The sequence below is a fragment of the Oncorhynchus masou genome, chromosome 19, assembly GCF_036934945.1.
Source record: "Oncorhynchus masou masou isolate Uvic2021 chromosome 19, UVic_Omas_1.1, whole genome shotgun sequence".
Lineage (NCBI taxonomy): Eukaryota > Metazoa > Chordata > Actinopteri > Salmoniformes > Salmonidae > Oncorhynchus > Oncorhynchus masou.
In genome coordinates, this window is record NC_088230.1 from 14,774,896 (window position 1) to 14,791,461 (window position 16,566).

The 16,566-nt window shown below is 43.6% G+C and overlaps 1 protein-coding gene across 1 annotated transcript in view; it reads left to right on the forward strand.

Annotated features, from left to right (window-relative positions):
* The window catches only part of brf1b (BRF1 RNA polymerase III transcription initiation factor subunit b), a 140,253-nt gene extending 127,632 nt beyond the window's left edge, over window positions 1–12,621 (forward strand). The window contains exons 18-19 of the mRNA XM_064925051.1: window positions 9,498–9,693; window positions 10,232–12,621. Coding sequence (XP_064781123.1) covers window positions 9,498–9,693; window positions 10,232–10,269 — 234 coding nt within the window. The 3' untranslated portion in view covers window positions 10,270–12,621. The remainder of the gene's footprint in view (window positions 1–9,497; window positions 9,694–10,231) is intronic.
* The last annotated feature ends 3,945 nt before the right edge of the window (window positions 12,622–16,566 follow it).

Genomic DNA, 16,566 nt, shown 5'->3' on the forward strand with positions numbered 1-16,566 from the left:
TCCAGTCACGTTCCATCCCGCTCTCCGAATTCCCTGTAACGTTAATGCCTTGATTTTTGGGACTCCACAGAATACACTGATGTTGGTGTACAGAGGGTAGTGCAAACTGCCCAGTACATCACTGGGGCCAAGCTTCCTGCCATCCAGGACCTATAGAATAGGCGGTGTCAGAGGAAAGCCCATAAACTGTTATAGACTGTTTTCTCTGCTACCGCACATCAAGTGGTTCCGGAGCTTCAAGTCTAGGACCAAAAGGCTCCTCAACAGCTTCTACCCCCAAGCCATTAGACTGCTGAACAATTTTTAAAAAATCTACCACCGGACAATTTACATTGACCCCCTTCTTGTACACTGCGGCTACTCACTGTTTGTTTGTTTACCTATGCATAGCCACTTCGCCCCCACCTAAATGTACAGATTACCTCAGCTAGCCTGTACCCCTGCACACTGGCTCGGGACCGGTGCCCCCTGTATATAGCCTCGCTATTCTTATTGTGTTACTTTTTATTATTACTTTTTATTTTAGCTTACTTGGTAAATATTTTCTTCTTGAACTGCACTGTTGGTTAAGGGTTTGTAAGGAAGCATTTCACGGTAAAGTCTACACTTGTTGTATTCGGCACATGTGGCAAATAAGATTTGATTTGTACGTACCTTGCCTCCTGCTACAAATACATTTGCACATAAATAATTTCATCTAACCCAAAACACATTAGTCACTACTACTAATCCACTTCTATAGTTATAAACATACTAAAACATTCTCAAGTCAATTAGTCAATTTCCAAACAATCCCTCTTCTGGAACAATGACCACTCATGTTCCACGACATCTAGAAACATATTGACTTGAACAGGGAAGAGACAAAAATACATGTTAATAATTTCACACCACCCTTGATGCGGATGAGATTGGGGAGAGAGCTGTCCATCCATTCTGTTCTATGCCCATGGGATGCTAGTCTCCATGCAAGTCTTCTTCATCCTCATCCTCGGGTGACAAAGCAAGACACAGATTATGAGCCTTGTACGTAATTAGTTGTACGGTATCATCCAGCAATCCACATGTATTGATGCGCTTTAACATTATGATTCTGATGATATTGTAAAACGAAATCCCTACTATCCAGTACCCCCTCATGGTTGGCCCAAGCTATCATCTAGTGGGTTCTCTAATAACCTCCTTTTCGGAGGACACTAAAAGATAAGGTTTAAAGTAATTAAAACCCTCAATAAATTCAAGCAGTGCACCCTCCCCTCACTTTGTGCTCTCCTCACAGCTGAGGGGCAGTGCTCACTCTCTCTCTCTCTTTATCTTCTAATCATAATTAAAACATTTGATAAATTATCCAACCCAAATTTAGAATTACAGTCCTTAGTGCTCTATGTTGAGTCCATCACTTGAATTCAAGCCCCTCAACTTAGCACACATTGTCACGGTTAGAATGTACATTTACAAACCGGACCATATTTTACCCATATTAACTTTTCTCATTACAGCCCCCGTTTGTCCCTGTTTTACTGTCACGAGTGGCATGTTAATGACAGATCGGTATCTCAATGTACTCTTAGTCTAAATGACTATACATTTTGCAGTGTGCAGACCTCCACAATCAACCTGATACCCCAAATAAACAATTATTGGCACGGTTGACCACCCCCCGGTTTTCCCTGGACTCATCCTTGTAGCGTGTCTTCATGTTCTTTTTCAGGTAGCGTTACAGGTAGCGTTACAGGTAGCGCTACATGTATCACTAGCCACTTTAACTATGCCACTTTGTTTACATACTCATCTCATATGTATATACTGTACTCGATACCATCTACTGTATCTTGCCTATGCTGCTCTGTACCATCACTCATTCATATATCTTTATGTACATATTCTTTATCCCCTTACACTGTGTATAAGAAATTAGTTTTGGAATTGTTAGTTAGATTACTTGTTGGTTATTACTGCATTGTCGGAACTAGAAGCACAAGCATTTCGCTACACTCGCATTAACATCTGCTAACCATGTGTATGTGACAAATAAAATTTGATTTGATTTGACATGTAGCGATACAGGTAGCGTTACAGGTAGCGATACAGGTAGCGATACATGTAGCGATACAGGTAGCGTTTCAGGAAGCATTACAGGCAACGATACAGGTAGCATTACAGTAGCATTACAGGTAATGTTACAGGTAGCGATACAGGTAGCGTTACAGGTAGCAATACAGGTAGCGTTACAGTTCCCAACAGCACATAGGGAACTCATGCCTGTCACAGTTGATGGCCCATGATAATGTCCTGATTTCAATATCTGGGAAATTAATCAGATTTTCCCAAGCACACGTGTCTCTCACCTGAGCTGCCACCACCATTCTGTGCAGTCCATTCTTTCTGGTGCATTTTTCCCACCAGTACACCAGCAGCATGAGAGAAGTTTGGACGTGATTTCTCTCCATGCTCACTCCACATGCACGGTCTCAGGCCTCATGCCGCACTCCTGCCGCTCGTACACAGGTTGATGGCTCGGACTCAGATCACAGGTAGGAGTGGTGAAAGACAAGGCCGTAGTGAACGCCTTTGTCACTACTTCTTCTGCCGGGAAGGGGGGGGGGGTTCACACTGTTCTTGGTCAATTTATCAAGAGTTTGTATCCCATAAGGTAATGTTAAAATAGACTAGAGACAAGTGTCCCTCATTCATATTCTGCTTAAATCTCACCTATCTTGCTCATTTCTATTGAGGTTGATCAGGTCTCACCAGAAAGTCAGGACAGGTAATTTAACACCATTAAGTATTTTATTTTCCTTTTCTTTCCCTGTAATTCAGGAACCACTTAACAACATGTCAAACATTTCCATCATTCTGTGTACCCAGTTTAAAACCAAATTAAAAAGACCCCACACAATAAATCAAACACGGTATTAACACCACTAACAAATATTCATAACCGGTGAGTTGTGTGTGCGTGCTGGTGTGTGTGGTAAACCGTAGGGACCAAACAAACACATGACCAGGTCTTACTTATCTGGGAGCTCCCTTTATGGCTGAATCCGGATACCTTTATACTTATTAAAACTGCAGAATTTCACTAACTGCTGCTTCCAACTCAAACCCTCAAACACCTAGATCCCCTGAACACAGCTCACTCTCCAGATCCCAGTCACCTGAATTCTAATCACCTGTTCACACACCTGTATGTTATTATCACACTTTATTTAGTTCAGTTCTGTGCACCCCATCACTGTGAGGTATTGTTTGTTTTGTGACACACGTCTTTCTGAGCGCTGTTTTTCCTGTGATTTACTCCTCCCGTGTATGATTTTTTTTACCTGCCTCACTAACGCCCTGCCTGTACTTTAGTCTATTGAATTTCCTATTATCTAGCTATTGCCTGATCTCCCGGACTACGTTACTAGCCTTTTCCATGTCTGTACTGTTGCCCTTTTGGACCCCTGTGTATGACCTTCTGCCTGCCCCAGGACCCAGCCTCCTCCTGTGGTCCTTTGCAATAAACACCTGCTGCTCCCTACCCCTGAAACAAGCTCTGTCTCCCCTCGTGTTCATTACAACTGCTCTCCCAAGACAACAGTCTCAGGAAACATTCCAAAGGGAGATATGATGACAGCCCCTCCTCTTCTGGAAGTGAAAGTGTACATCTTAATCAGCAACCTAAAAGTTTTCATTACAATCAAAACATGAGTTCACTGTCCTCCCTCCAATTGTTTGTTTAATCCACCCCAACGTTTATGTACTCTTATTTAGCATGTACTACCCTTAGACACAGTGACATTTATCTCTCAACCAAGTTTAACAATTCATTGGTCTCTCTTTTCCCCATGAGTTTCCTTAACCACCACACCACAATGCCCTACATGTTCATGAACAAACATTTTTTAAAGTAATTTCAGGTTTGGGGGGGGGGGGGGTGCAGGCCAGGGAAAGCTCAGGCAGGTCGTAGGGAACCAGGAACTGAGGCTGGGGCAAGGGAAGTAGGGGCAGGATAAGCAGGTCCGGAGTGGAATCCAAGGAAGCAGTAGAGTGGGGGTGCAGGGCAGGGAAGCAGGACTGACGAGATGAGGGGACTGGAGACCGGGACCAGAGTCAGTGCGGACAGAAACAGTAGTAGAGAGAAAAGCAGGGTCAGGCTAGGGAAAAATAGGAACAAATGGCTTGAAACGCAGACTGACTGAGCAGAGGCTTCGATCTGGCAGCGTGGAAGTGGCAGGGCTAAATATTTATAGAGGTCTTGATTATGGAACAGGTTGCAGCTGGTGGGGATCCGCTCTGACTCCAGCACACCTGTCTCCACTCACACAATCACATACACCCACAGACAGACAGACAGCACAGGGGGAGTGGCGGCAGGTTAGGGAGACACCGGATGAGAAGTAGAGGGCATGGAGGAGCAGATGTAACACCTACCCTACACCATATATTTACGACCAGCCTACGATTCTCATCTCCCCAAGATGTTAGAATGAGTGGTAACAGATGTAGGAACTGTCACTGATTCTGACTCTGTAGTTCAACTGTAAATCGTGGTGAACCCTGCTCGCAGTGCCAACTGTTAGGTTCTAAATAAACCAAGTAAAAACTCATATGTCTATTAAAGCTTAAACCAAGTTTATTCACCCACTGGGTCACACAGCTGCAAAAGACATAGTTACACAAGCACTGGTATTTAAACCTTCCTCCTATGCTGAGTCTCCTCCTTACACATCTGGACAGCCAATAGATCTCTGTTGCTAGACTGGACTTTGGTGATTCCTTCTCACTTCATCTGAGCTGACCTCGGCCAAATTCCTCACTCCTCCCCAACTCACTGTTGGCTGTCATGTTGTCTTGTACCAGACTGTGGCTCTTCTTCTTTCCATAAGATACATGATGTCTAACAATAACCTGTTCTGACAGAATGTAAACGTTCTGCATTCCCTTCTCCCTGAATAAAGATATTTCATATTTTCAAGTTTAGAAGTCAGAACCCATCACCACTGAGGCAGTTCTGCCAACATCATTATTAAGCTAAATGTGCGCGTCATGGGGTCCGGGGCTGGGAGTACCACCACCGTGCTGAAGAGGTACTCATAAAAATGTCTGAAGTTGGCAGGTCTGTATTTTTTAATACTTATTTGAATAGGGCCTTGATCATCATTGATTTCCCGTAAACCAAATAGCACCTTCAATCTTACACTTCAGATCGCTCCATGCCCTGTTTTGTAAGTGACTACTTACCGTTGTTTTGTTTTGATACAGTCCACTGTACTCGTTAGGTTAGCTCTTATTCAACTTAGGGTCAGCAGTCGACATTGTATTAGCACGTAACTCAAGTTCGGTAAGCATTTGGTTAATAAGGTATTAGCATGGGGCTAAATGTTGATTATCACAGGAGTTGGCATGTTAGTGGTCTACTCTGGGCTCCCTCAGTGCTCTGACAACTGAATGAGACTTCACAGCTCACCAATCAGCAGTAGAAAGGACCTCACACAAGAACCTTGTGGGGGTCATCTGCCCGTTGCCAGGCAACCCAATGCTACCTCCAGGGAACCAATGAAAAAGTCCACTAATTGGCTGGAGCATAGTGTTCAGAATGGAAGTAAAGCCTGCATTCAGGAAAGGAGAAAGAGAGAGGAGTGAGACGTTTACAAGACACGTCAAAGGGGCATCTTTGAAAGAGTAACCATAGAGGTTCACTTTGTAAGGTTCACTTTTATGTTGTCTTTTTTTTTTTACATATATTTATTAGGAATTTGTACATGTTTTATTGACAGTGAGAGAAATGTAAATGGAGAGATATATGAGAGGGATACAGTACAGAAAGTGAGTGGTGGAACCTGCTTCCAGAGGCACGTGGTCCAGGTGCACTAACCTGCCTCCAGAGGCACGTGGTCCAGGTGCACTAACCTGCCTCCAGGGGCACGTGGTCCAGGTGCACTAACCTGCCTCCAGGGGCACGTGGTCCAGGTGCACTAACCTGCCTCCAGGGGCACGTGGTCCAGGTGCACTAACCTGCCTCCAGAGGCACGTGCTTCAGGTGCGGTAGCGCTACAACTAGACCAAACCCGGGCACTGGGTGAAGATTGATGTCTGTGCTTATGTTTGCATTTGTGTATGACTTGAGCGTCCTGAAGCTCTCTTCTACAATGAAGACAAATATAAACACAACATGTAGCAATTTCACTAAGTAACAGTTAATGTTAGGAAATCAGTCAATTAGGCCCTAATCTATGGATTTCACATGACTGGGAATACCGATATGCATCTGTTGGTCGCAGATACCTTTAAAAAAAGGTAGGGGCATGGATCAGAAAACCAATCAGTATCTGGTGTGACCACCATTTTCCTCATGCATTGCCATCGATAAAATGCAATTGTATTCGTTGTCTGTAACTTGTGCCTGCCCATACCATAACCCCACCGCCACCATGAGGCAGACTGTTCACAACGTTGACATCAGCAAACTGCTTGCCCACAGGATGCCATACATGCTGTCTGCCATCTGCCTGATACAGTTGAAACCAGAATTAATCTTTGAAGAGCACATTTCTCCAGCTTGCCAGTGGCCAGCGAAGTTGAGTATTTGCCCACTGAAGTCGGTTATGATGCAGAACTGCAGTCAGGTCAAGACCCTGGTGAGGACGACTAGCACACAGGGTCAAGACCCTGTTTCTGACAGTTTGTGCAGAAATTTGTTGGTTGTGCAAACCCACAGTTTATTCAGCTCTCCGGGAAGGCTGGTCTCAGACGATCCCGCAGGTGAAGAAGCCGGATGTGGAAGTCCTAGGCTGTCGTGGTTACACATGGTCTGCGGTTATGAGGCCGGTTGGAATTACTGCCAAATTCTATTAAATGTCTTGCAGTAGAGAAGTTAACATCCAATTCTCTGGCAACAGCTCTGGTGGATATTCCTGCAGTCAGCATGCCAGTTGCACGCTCCCTCAAAACTTGAGACATCTGGAGCATTGTGTTGTGTTGTGTGACAAAACTGTCCTTAGTACAAGGTGCACCTGTGTAATGATCATGCTGTTTAATCAGCTTCTTGATATGCCATACCTGTCAAGTGGATGGATTATCTTGGCAAAGGAGAAATGCTCACTAACAGGGATGTAAACAAACTTGAACACAACATTTGAGAGAAATAACCTTTTTGTGCGTATGAAACATGTAACCAACACTTTACATGTTGGGTTTACAGTTGAAGTCGGAATTTACATACACTTAGGTTGGAGTCATTAAAACTCGTTTTTCAACCACTCCACAAATTCCTTGTTAACAAACTATAGTTTTGGCAAGTCGGTTAGGACATCTACTTTGTGCATGACCCAAGTAGTTTTTCCAACAATTGTTTACAGACAGATTATTTCACTGTATCACAATTCCAGTGGGTCAGAAGTTTACATACACTAAGTTGACTGTGCCTTTAAACAGCTTGGAAAATTCTAAATGATGTCATGGCTTTAGAAGATTCTGATAGGCTAATTGACATAATTTGAGTCAATTGGGGGTGTACCTGTGGTTGTATTTCAAGGCCTACCTTCAAACTCAGTGCCTCTTTGCTTGACATCATGGGAAAATAAAAAGAAGTCAGCCAAGACCTCAGGGAAAAAAAATGTGTAGACCTCCACAAGTCTGGTTCATCCTTGGGAGCAATTTCCAAACGCCTGAAGGTAGCACGTTCATCTGTACAAACAATAACACGCAAGTATAAACACCATGGGTCCACACAACCGCCATACCCCTCAGGAAGGAGACACGTTCTGTCTCCTAGAGATGAACGTACTTTGGTGCGAAAAGCGCAAATCAATCCCAGAACAACAGCAAAGGACCTTGTGAAGATGCTGGAGGAAACGGGTATAAAAGTATCTATATCCACAGTAAAATGAGTCCTATATCGACATAACCTGAAAGGCCGCTCAGCAAGGAAGAAGCCACTGCTCCAAAACCACCATAAAAAAGCCAGACTACGGTTTGCAACTGCACATGGGGACAAAGATTGTACTTTTTGGAGAAATGTCCTCTGTTCTGATGAAACAAAAATAGAACTGTTTGGCCATAATGACCATCGTTATGTTTGGAGGAAAAAGGGGGAGGCTTGCAAGCCAAAGAACACCATCTCCAACCGTGAGGCACAGGGGTGGCAGCATCAGGGTGCTTTGCTGCAGGAGGGACTGGTGCACTTCACAAAATAGATAGCATCATGAGGCAGGAAAATTATGTGGATATATTGAAGCAACATCTCAAGACATCAGTCAGGAAGTTAAAGCTTGGTCGCAAATGGGTCTTCCAAATGGACAATGACCCCAAGCATACTTCCAAAGTTGTGGCAAAATGGCATCAAAGGACAACAAAGTCAGGGTATTGGAGTGGCCAGCACAAAATCCTGACCTCAATCCTATAGAAAATTTGTGGGCAGAACTGAAAAAGTGTGTGCGAACAAGGAGGCCTACAAACCTGACTCAGTTACACCAGCTCTGTCAGGAGGAATGGGCCAGAATTCACCCAACTTATTGTGGGAAGCTTGTGGAAGGCTACCCAAAACATTTGACCCAAGTTAAACAATTTAAGGCAACGCTAACAAGTACTAATTGAGTGTATGTAAACTTCTGACCCTATTATTCTGACATTTCACATTCTTAAAATGAAGCGGTGATCCTAACTGACCTAAAACAGGGAATTTTTACTAGGATTAAATGTCAGGAATTGTTAAAAACTGAGTTTAAATGTATTTGGCTAAGGTGTATGTAAACTCCCAACTTCAACTGTATATTTTTGTTCTGTATACATGCTTCTGCTGCAGTTTCAATCGGGATCCTTCCTGCCCTGGCCCAACCATAGTGCTGTCTCTCTTCTTGTTGGTGAACCCACTAGTTAAGGCCAACATGGCTTCACACTATCCCAGTCTCCACTCTCTGTCAATCTCCCCCACTGGCCCAGGCCCCACTGGCCCAGGCTTCAACAAGCCTGCCTGTGAACAGTGCTGAAGACCCTTGGTCAGAGCCTTGTAGGGGCTTGAGGCTAGTCAACTTGTTCTCCCTGACCATCTGCCATCAGGTCTCCTACTGGTGGTCATGACTTGACTGTCACCGCCTGGAGATGGTCCTCATTATGCCCGAGCATGAGAGAGAAGGAAAGAGGCAGCGACTGAAAGAGAGAGCGAGAGAAATAAGAGAGGGCCATGCTATAATTAGTTCAAATAGCCTCCTCTTTTCCAGTACATGATGATTAATTAGGCCTCTCGCACCTCCCGGCGTTGCTTCCCTTCACTCCTGCAAAAATGCCTGCTGGGATATGCGGTCCCTGATTTATCCCTCACTCTCTCTGTTGCTCTTTTTTTTCCCTTTCTTCCCTCTTTGTCTCCATTTGCTCTCTAACTCACTCCCTCATTTAATTAATATTTTCAATTTTTGCGAGAGACATGATTTAGCGACATTTCGGTGGCAGAAGTGGATTCCAATGGCCATAAGCAGATGACAGTATTGCTTAACGTAAACACGTTCCTTTTCCAGGTGACCCCTAACCTGACCCCGGCTGCAACCCCTGTTCTGCCCAACTTGTCCAGCCCGCCTACCCCCAACCCGGCCCCTCCAGGACTCACTATGGTGGAGAGTGGCCCGGTGGCCTATGACGAAGTGGCAGAGGATGAAGAGGAGGAAGAAGTGGAGGAGCCCTGTGTCAGTGCGTTGCAGCTCCTGGGAGGAAACGGTGAGAGAACATGCAATGCAGATCACACACACATTACAGTACAAAAACATCCACACACCACAAACACACACACACACAAGCGAGTCCTAGCATGTCAATACAGACTTGACTATAGAACGTATCCATGGCACAATAGGTAAGTAACAATTCATTGCAAGCTCTTTTCAACGCATGTGAATCGTAGGTGTTATGGCTTATTTTCATCAACGATGTTAAAAATTGTAGGCAGCTGGGTAGCCTAGTGGTAGAGCGTTGGACTAGTAACCGGAAGGTTGCAAGTTCAAACCCCCGAGCTGACACGGTACAAATCTGTCGTTCTGCCCCTGAACAGGCAGTTAACCCACTGTTCCTAGGCCGTCATTGAAAATAAGAATTTGTTCTTAACTGACTTGCCTGGTTAAAATAAATTGCATCAGCCCCAAAGGCATACCCCAGGCAACATAATCCTAGCGCTGTGAGCTTGTGATGGTGCTGATTGAAATGCTAACCCAATGGACCTGCACACTAGCATTTCACTCCCTTTCTCTTTTTCTCTTAGAGTACGGCTGTGAGGCTGAAGAGGAAGAGGTTTTCTAGGCTCGATTTTTCCTCTTCTTTCATCAAATACTGAGGATTCCCCAAAATAGTTGTCTCACCATTGAACACTTTGAGCGGGGGACAGTCGCCAGAGGAAGGGAGGAGAGGAAAAGGACATCCACTGTTCAGATAAACTGCTAAGGTGAACATGGAGTGTGGCTGGGTGTGGGGAGAGCTACGGGGTATGCAAGCTTTTATTCCAGCCTTGCTCAAACACACCTGATTCAGCCAATCAATGTCATGATCAGGAGTTGGTTAGTAGAATCAGGTGTGTTCCTGCACAACCAGTCGCTCTCTATGAGGAGGGTTGGCCATCCCCGGTCTGACATGGGTACCATTTTGGGGTTGGGAACTCTGGAGTGCATTAGCAAAAGATACATATATATATATATATACGCGAAGCAGTGAAGTTAAAGCAGTGCAGGGTATATGCAGATTGCAAGTGACTGGCTTCAGTGAATGGCTTCACATTATCTTCAATGGCTACAATGTGGCTATATCTCTTTAGCCATCTTGAAGTGTAGGGTGAAATTTCCTCTAGATGCTGATCTTGAATCAGTTTTGCCAGTAATGAAGGTTAGAATTTTGGGGGGGGGACGCTGATCCTGTGCTTTTTTTCCTTTTCTTTTGAAAAATATTTTTCACAAATATCCACAATCCTCGGTCACCTACTTTTCTATTGTTACAGAGTTCACACTGACCCGTCTGTCCACTCAATGAGCAGTCGGTGAGAACAGCTAGGTCGTGCCAGTTCACTGGTACTGCAATGGGCCTTTTGTCATTGCCGCATTGCATTATGCTCTGTAGAGAGGGCCTGCGTCCCAAATGGCATCCTATTATTCCCTACATAATGCACTATGGTCAAAGGTAGTGCACTATATAGGGAATGCCATTTGGGAAACAGTCAGGGAAAGGGCACACCGGAGTGTATCCACTCAACCTTGCTCGCCTTTCGTAGCGGTGCTATAATTGTCAAAACGGGACGTTGGCTTCAGCTGGCAGGGCTATTCAATGCATCTATGGGCACTGAGTAGCACAATGGGCACAAAATGCCCCTCACCATTATCTCAATAAACACCCAAGTTGGTCAGTCCCTTTTCAATTCCATTCATTGAAATTAACATTTGGACGTATTTATCTTGTTGTTTATTACCGACTGTCATGTGGTTGAAAGGGAATTGATACTGTGCTTACGTCCATCCTTGTTTACCCCCGTCCTTTGATCTCTGTAGAATCTCCCTTTATGATCGTCATCAAATGCTGGTATTCACAAATGCTGTTTTTTAAATAATGAAATTAACTGGCATCCATTTTGTAAAATAGGTACCTAAATGCAAAACTCAGTGGGTGGTATTTTGAAAAAGCAAAGAAGTGCCGCTGTTGTCATAACAAACCGTATCACTTCAAATAAATTGTGTGCATCGTGTATAAGCGCTGCTCGTTGCTGATTTTTATTTATTTTTTTTTTTCAGGTTGTTTTGAGAATGAAAGATTCAAAAATAAAATGCTGCTACGATTATTAGGAGTGATACGGTCACTTTCCACACTCGCAGCACTTTTATGCTTTGACAAAGTGAGGCCTGATGTATCCATGAAACCTAGAATAGTACAAGCACTCCAAGGCAGCTATCTCCTGGTAGAACTCTGTATATCATTGTAAAAAGGAAGGAAAAAAGAAAAGAAAGTTTACTGAAATGCTTTTGTTTGTTTGTAGAAATGTCATTGTATTTTAGCTATTTTATCTTGTGCATACTTTTCAAAAGCAAATATGAAGAACCACAACTATGTATGAATGTAAATATCAATCCTCGTTGAATAGTCTGTTTGTATGTTTATATATGTTGTTTCGCCTCAAATGGCCATTTCAGATGAAATATTAGCCTGCTTTTGTGTTTTTGTACATTTACTTACAGTATGTTTAATGACAAAATTCTGTCATTTTATGATTTTATATGAATTCACTGGTAAACTGAAAAGGATTGTAGATCCTGGTGTTCTGTATTTTGATATTCTACACGTCAACACCAGCTTTTGAACCGAACATTTCCTAACAGCATTCCAAGTTAATCTAGGCCTGGATTCAATCCAAGGTGTGTTATAGCACACATCGCTATACATCCGACAATGTGCCTTTTAAAGGCATTTTCCTTGATGTTTGCAGAGATAGCATTCACAGTGCTTATGGCAGCTCAATTGTAAATTACTGTTTAAAGTCGGTTACAGTGTACTGTGGTATAGTGTACTGTGGTACACAATAACGTGCCTTGCATTGAATCCCGGCCCTAGTTAAGGAACAATAGTTCACAATCACACACATTCCATTTTTATCAGTGAATAAACTCATTTCAGTTAGTGTGTATTTTTTTAATTGGTTGATATCGTATCAGCTATGTATCTCACTGTCAAGCGGGGGGGGGGGGGGACTCCACTGGGTGGGAAGGAGGCTTGAATCAATAGAGAAAGCGAGGACAGGTGGAAAGAAAGAGTGGAATTGGTGGGAAGAAAGGGTGAAATAGAGAAAGATAGAGGTAGGTGTTAAGAAATAGTGAACTGACACTGACATTTTAATGTGGTGTTTCTTAAAACTCTTACTCTTGTGAATTTTCAGCAGTATCATATACTCTGTATATTTAAAAAGCATGACCTTGACTTGGATTAGAACGAAATCGTTACAAGGTGTCCAAATGTTTATTTGTCTGGCAGAGTTACATTACATTATCTTGGCTACCACGGCTAGAGGAAGAGATCTCAGTGACTTTGACAGAGGGGTCTCAAAGGAGCATAGGGGGTTTAATGATGTGTGTGTGTGTGTGTGTGTGTGTGTGTGTGTGTGTGTGTGTGTGTGTGTGTGTGTTTTGCGTGCGTGGGTGGGTGGGTGGGTGCCAGTCACCAGATCTCAACCCAATTGAACACTTATGGGAGACTCTGGAGCGTCGCCTGTGACAGCGTTTTCCACCACCATCAACAAAACACAAAATGATGGAATTTCTCGTGGAAGAATGGTGTCACATCTCTCCAATAGAGTTCCAGACACGTGTAGAATCAATACCAAGGTGCATTGAAGCTGTTCTGGCTTGTGGTGGCCCAATGTCTTGTTAAGACTCTTTATGTTGGTGTTTTCTTTATTTTAATGTTGGTGTTAACTGTATGTCTTATTAGGCTTATAATATGTTATGTCTCTCTATGGACAACATTTTCAACTGTCTCATCTGACAATGATGCTATTTAGTCCGGATCGTTATGAGGTGACTATAAAGGCATTATAACAATGCCATGTATGCTCATAACAAGTCTTACAATGCACTGCATCCAAACACATTATACCTGGATGCTACATTACACATTTCCCAATCCATCACTGGAGGACCCCTAGGGTATGCACCAGTGCTTAATTTGTTAATCAGGAGGTGCTGGAACACAGCTTATAAGAGCACTGATTCAAAGAGAAAGGAGAGAGAGCAAGGTGTAGCTACAGTACAGTAACTGGAAGAAAGAGGGGTGAGAGAAAAAGTAGGGAGAGCCTAAGAGAGGTGGAGGAGAAAGAGGCTGAAACTCATGAATCAGTCTTGGAACCCCCAGGGTGTCTATGTCTGGTGTGTTAGTGCTGGGCTTGACCAAAGATGTGCACAGACACCCTGGGGGTTCCAAGACTGATTCAGGTGAGTCACAGCACGCCCCAATTGCACAATCTGGCATGATCAACTGTAGCCCAAACAGGAAAACACAGTTATTTCTCTGGGTGCTGAAGCCAAGTAGCCCATCTTTAATGATATCTTGACTTGTACAATGTGACCGGATGTTTATTGTGGGAAAACTTTGAATATAACATTCTAAAAATAAATACACATTTTAGCATTTATTTTTACAAACACATATCCACTCCACAAATCTACCAAGGCGTGTTACAATGATTACAGAGGCAGAGATAATCCATTTCACTCAAGTCAAAGGCAGCATTCCAATTGGCACTCTATTCCTTAGTAGTACACTAGGGCTCTGGTCAAAAGGACAGTCGTGGCCAAAAGTTTTGAGAATGACACAAATATAAATTTTCACAAAGTTTGCCTCCTCATATTGTATGATGGCAATTTGCATATACTCCAGAATGTTATGAAGCGTGATCAGATGAATTGCAAAATCCCTCTTTGCCATGAAAATTAACTGAACCCCCAAAAACATTTCTACTGCATTTCAGCCCTGCCACAAAAGGACCAGCTGACATGTCAGTGATTCTCTTGTCAACACAGGTGTGAGTGTTGACGAGGACAAGGCTGGAGATCACTCTGTCATGCTGACTGAGTTTGAATAACAGACTGGAAGCTTTAAAAGGAGGGTGGTGCTTGGTATCATTGTTCTTCCTCTGTCAATCATGGTTACCTGCAAGGAAACACGTGCCGTCATCATTGCTTTGCACAAAAAGTGCTTCACAGACAAGGATATTGCTGCCTGTAAGATTGCACCTAATTCAACCATTTATTCAGGATGCCCAAGAAAGTCCAGCAAGTGCCAGGACCATCTCTTAAAGTTGATTCAGCTGCGGGATCGGGGCACCACCAGTACAGAGCATGCTCAGGAATGGCAGCAGGCAGGTGTGAGTGCATCTGCACGCACAGTGAGGCGAAGACTTTTGGAGGATGGCCTGGTGTCAAGAAGGGCAGTAAAGAAGCCACTTCTCTCCAGGACAAACATCAGGGACAGACTGATATTCTGCAAAAGGTACAGGGATTGGACTACTGAGGACTGGGGTAAAGTCATTTTCTCTGATGAATCCCCTTTCCGATTGTTTGGGGCATCCGGAAGAAAGCTTGTCTGGAGAAGACAAGGTGAGCGCTACCATCAGTCCTGTGTCATGCCAACAGTAAAGCATCCTGAGGCCATTCATGTGTGGGGTTGCTTCTCAGCGAAGGGAGTGGGCTCACTCACAATTTTGCCTAAGAACACAGCCATGAATATAGAATGGTACCAACACATCTTCCGAGAGCAACTTCTCCCAACAATCCAGGAACTGTTTGGTGACAAACAATGCTTTTTCCAGCATGATGGAGCACCTTGCCATAAGGCAAAAGTGATAACTAAGTGGCTCGGGGAAGAAAACATCAATATTTTGGGTCCATGGCCAGGAAACTACCCAGACCTTAATCCCATTGAGAACTTGTGGTCAATCCTCAAGAGGAGGATGGAAAAACAAAAACCCACAAATTCTGACCAACTCCAACATTGATTATGCAAGAATGGGCTACCATCAGTCAGGATGTGGCCCAGAAGTTATTTTACAGCATGCCAGGGCGGATTGCAGAGGTCTTGAAAAAGAAGGGTCAACACTGCAAATATTGACTCTTTGCATCAACTTCATGTAATTGTCAATAAAAGTCTTTGACACTTATGAAATGCTTGTAATTTTACTTTAGTATTTCATAGTAACATCTGACAAAAATATCTAAAGACACTGAAGCAGCAAACGTTGTGGAAATTAATATTTAATAATATTTGTTAATATAATATTTAATATTTGTTTCTCCAAACCTTTGGCCACGACTGTAAGTGCACTAGGGAATAGGGTGCCATCTGGAGCACAGTCTTCCCCAGGGCAGCGGCATTGCTAAGAAGAATAAGATGTTTTTCATAAACACGGAGCATGGGTCTGAACTTCTCCCACAATGTGTGTATCGGCGCTGACCCCATGCAAGCTTGACATCACAGACAGAACAATGAGCCAGATATTTCACCGGATGTATAAAAGTGAAGCATCCGGTTGGCATTTCCACTCACTACCAAATATGGTGATGAGAGGAAGCCCACTGGCCAGCCAATTTTCTCATTGATGAAACATTTGATCTCTATACAGTTTTCTGTTTCCAAAACTAGAATCTGTAACAGAGTGAACTACGCTTTGTAGACTTTACCCTTTGCTAAAGTTTTTTTTGAAATGTAGAAGGGGTGCAAAGGCGAATTCAGTGATTGCACATGCACACTTCACAGCATAGGCATTCCTAACAGAAATGTGCAAATAAATGGATGAACGCACCAATAGGATCTCACTAGCTCCAGCTTGGCTCTGCCCACCTCCTTGCTTGTTCTGCCCACTATGATTAGTTTGCTCCCATTGAAAAACGACAGGCTCTGGTCTATCTTGGGTTAGTTAGACATTTTCTTGTTGACGTCATTACATAATGGCAAGAGATGGCTGCATGAGCTGATAGCAGGAGTTCAGCTACTGTACTTATGCCGAGTGGAGTGGGGGGCGGGGGAGGCAGGAGCTGGTTGTACACGTGTATATGCATGCACACTTGTAAGCAC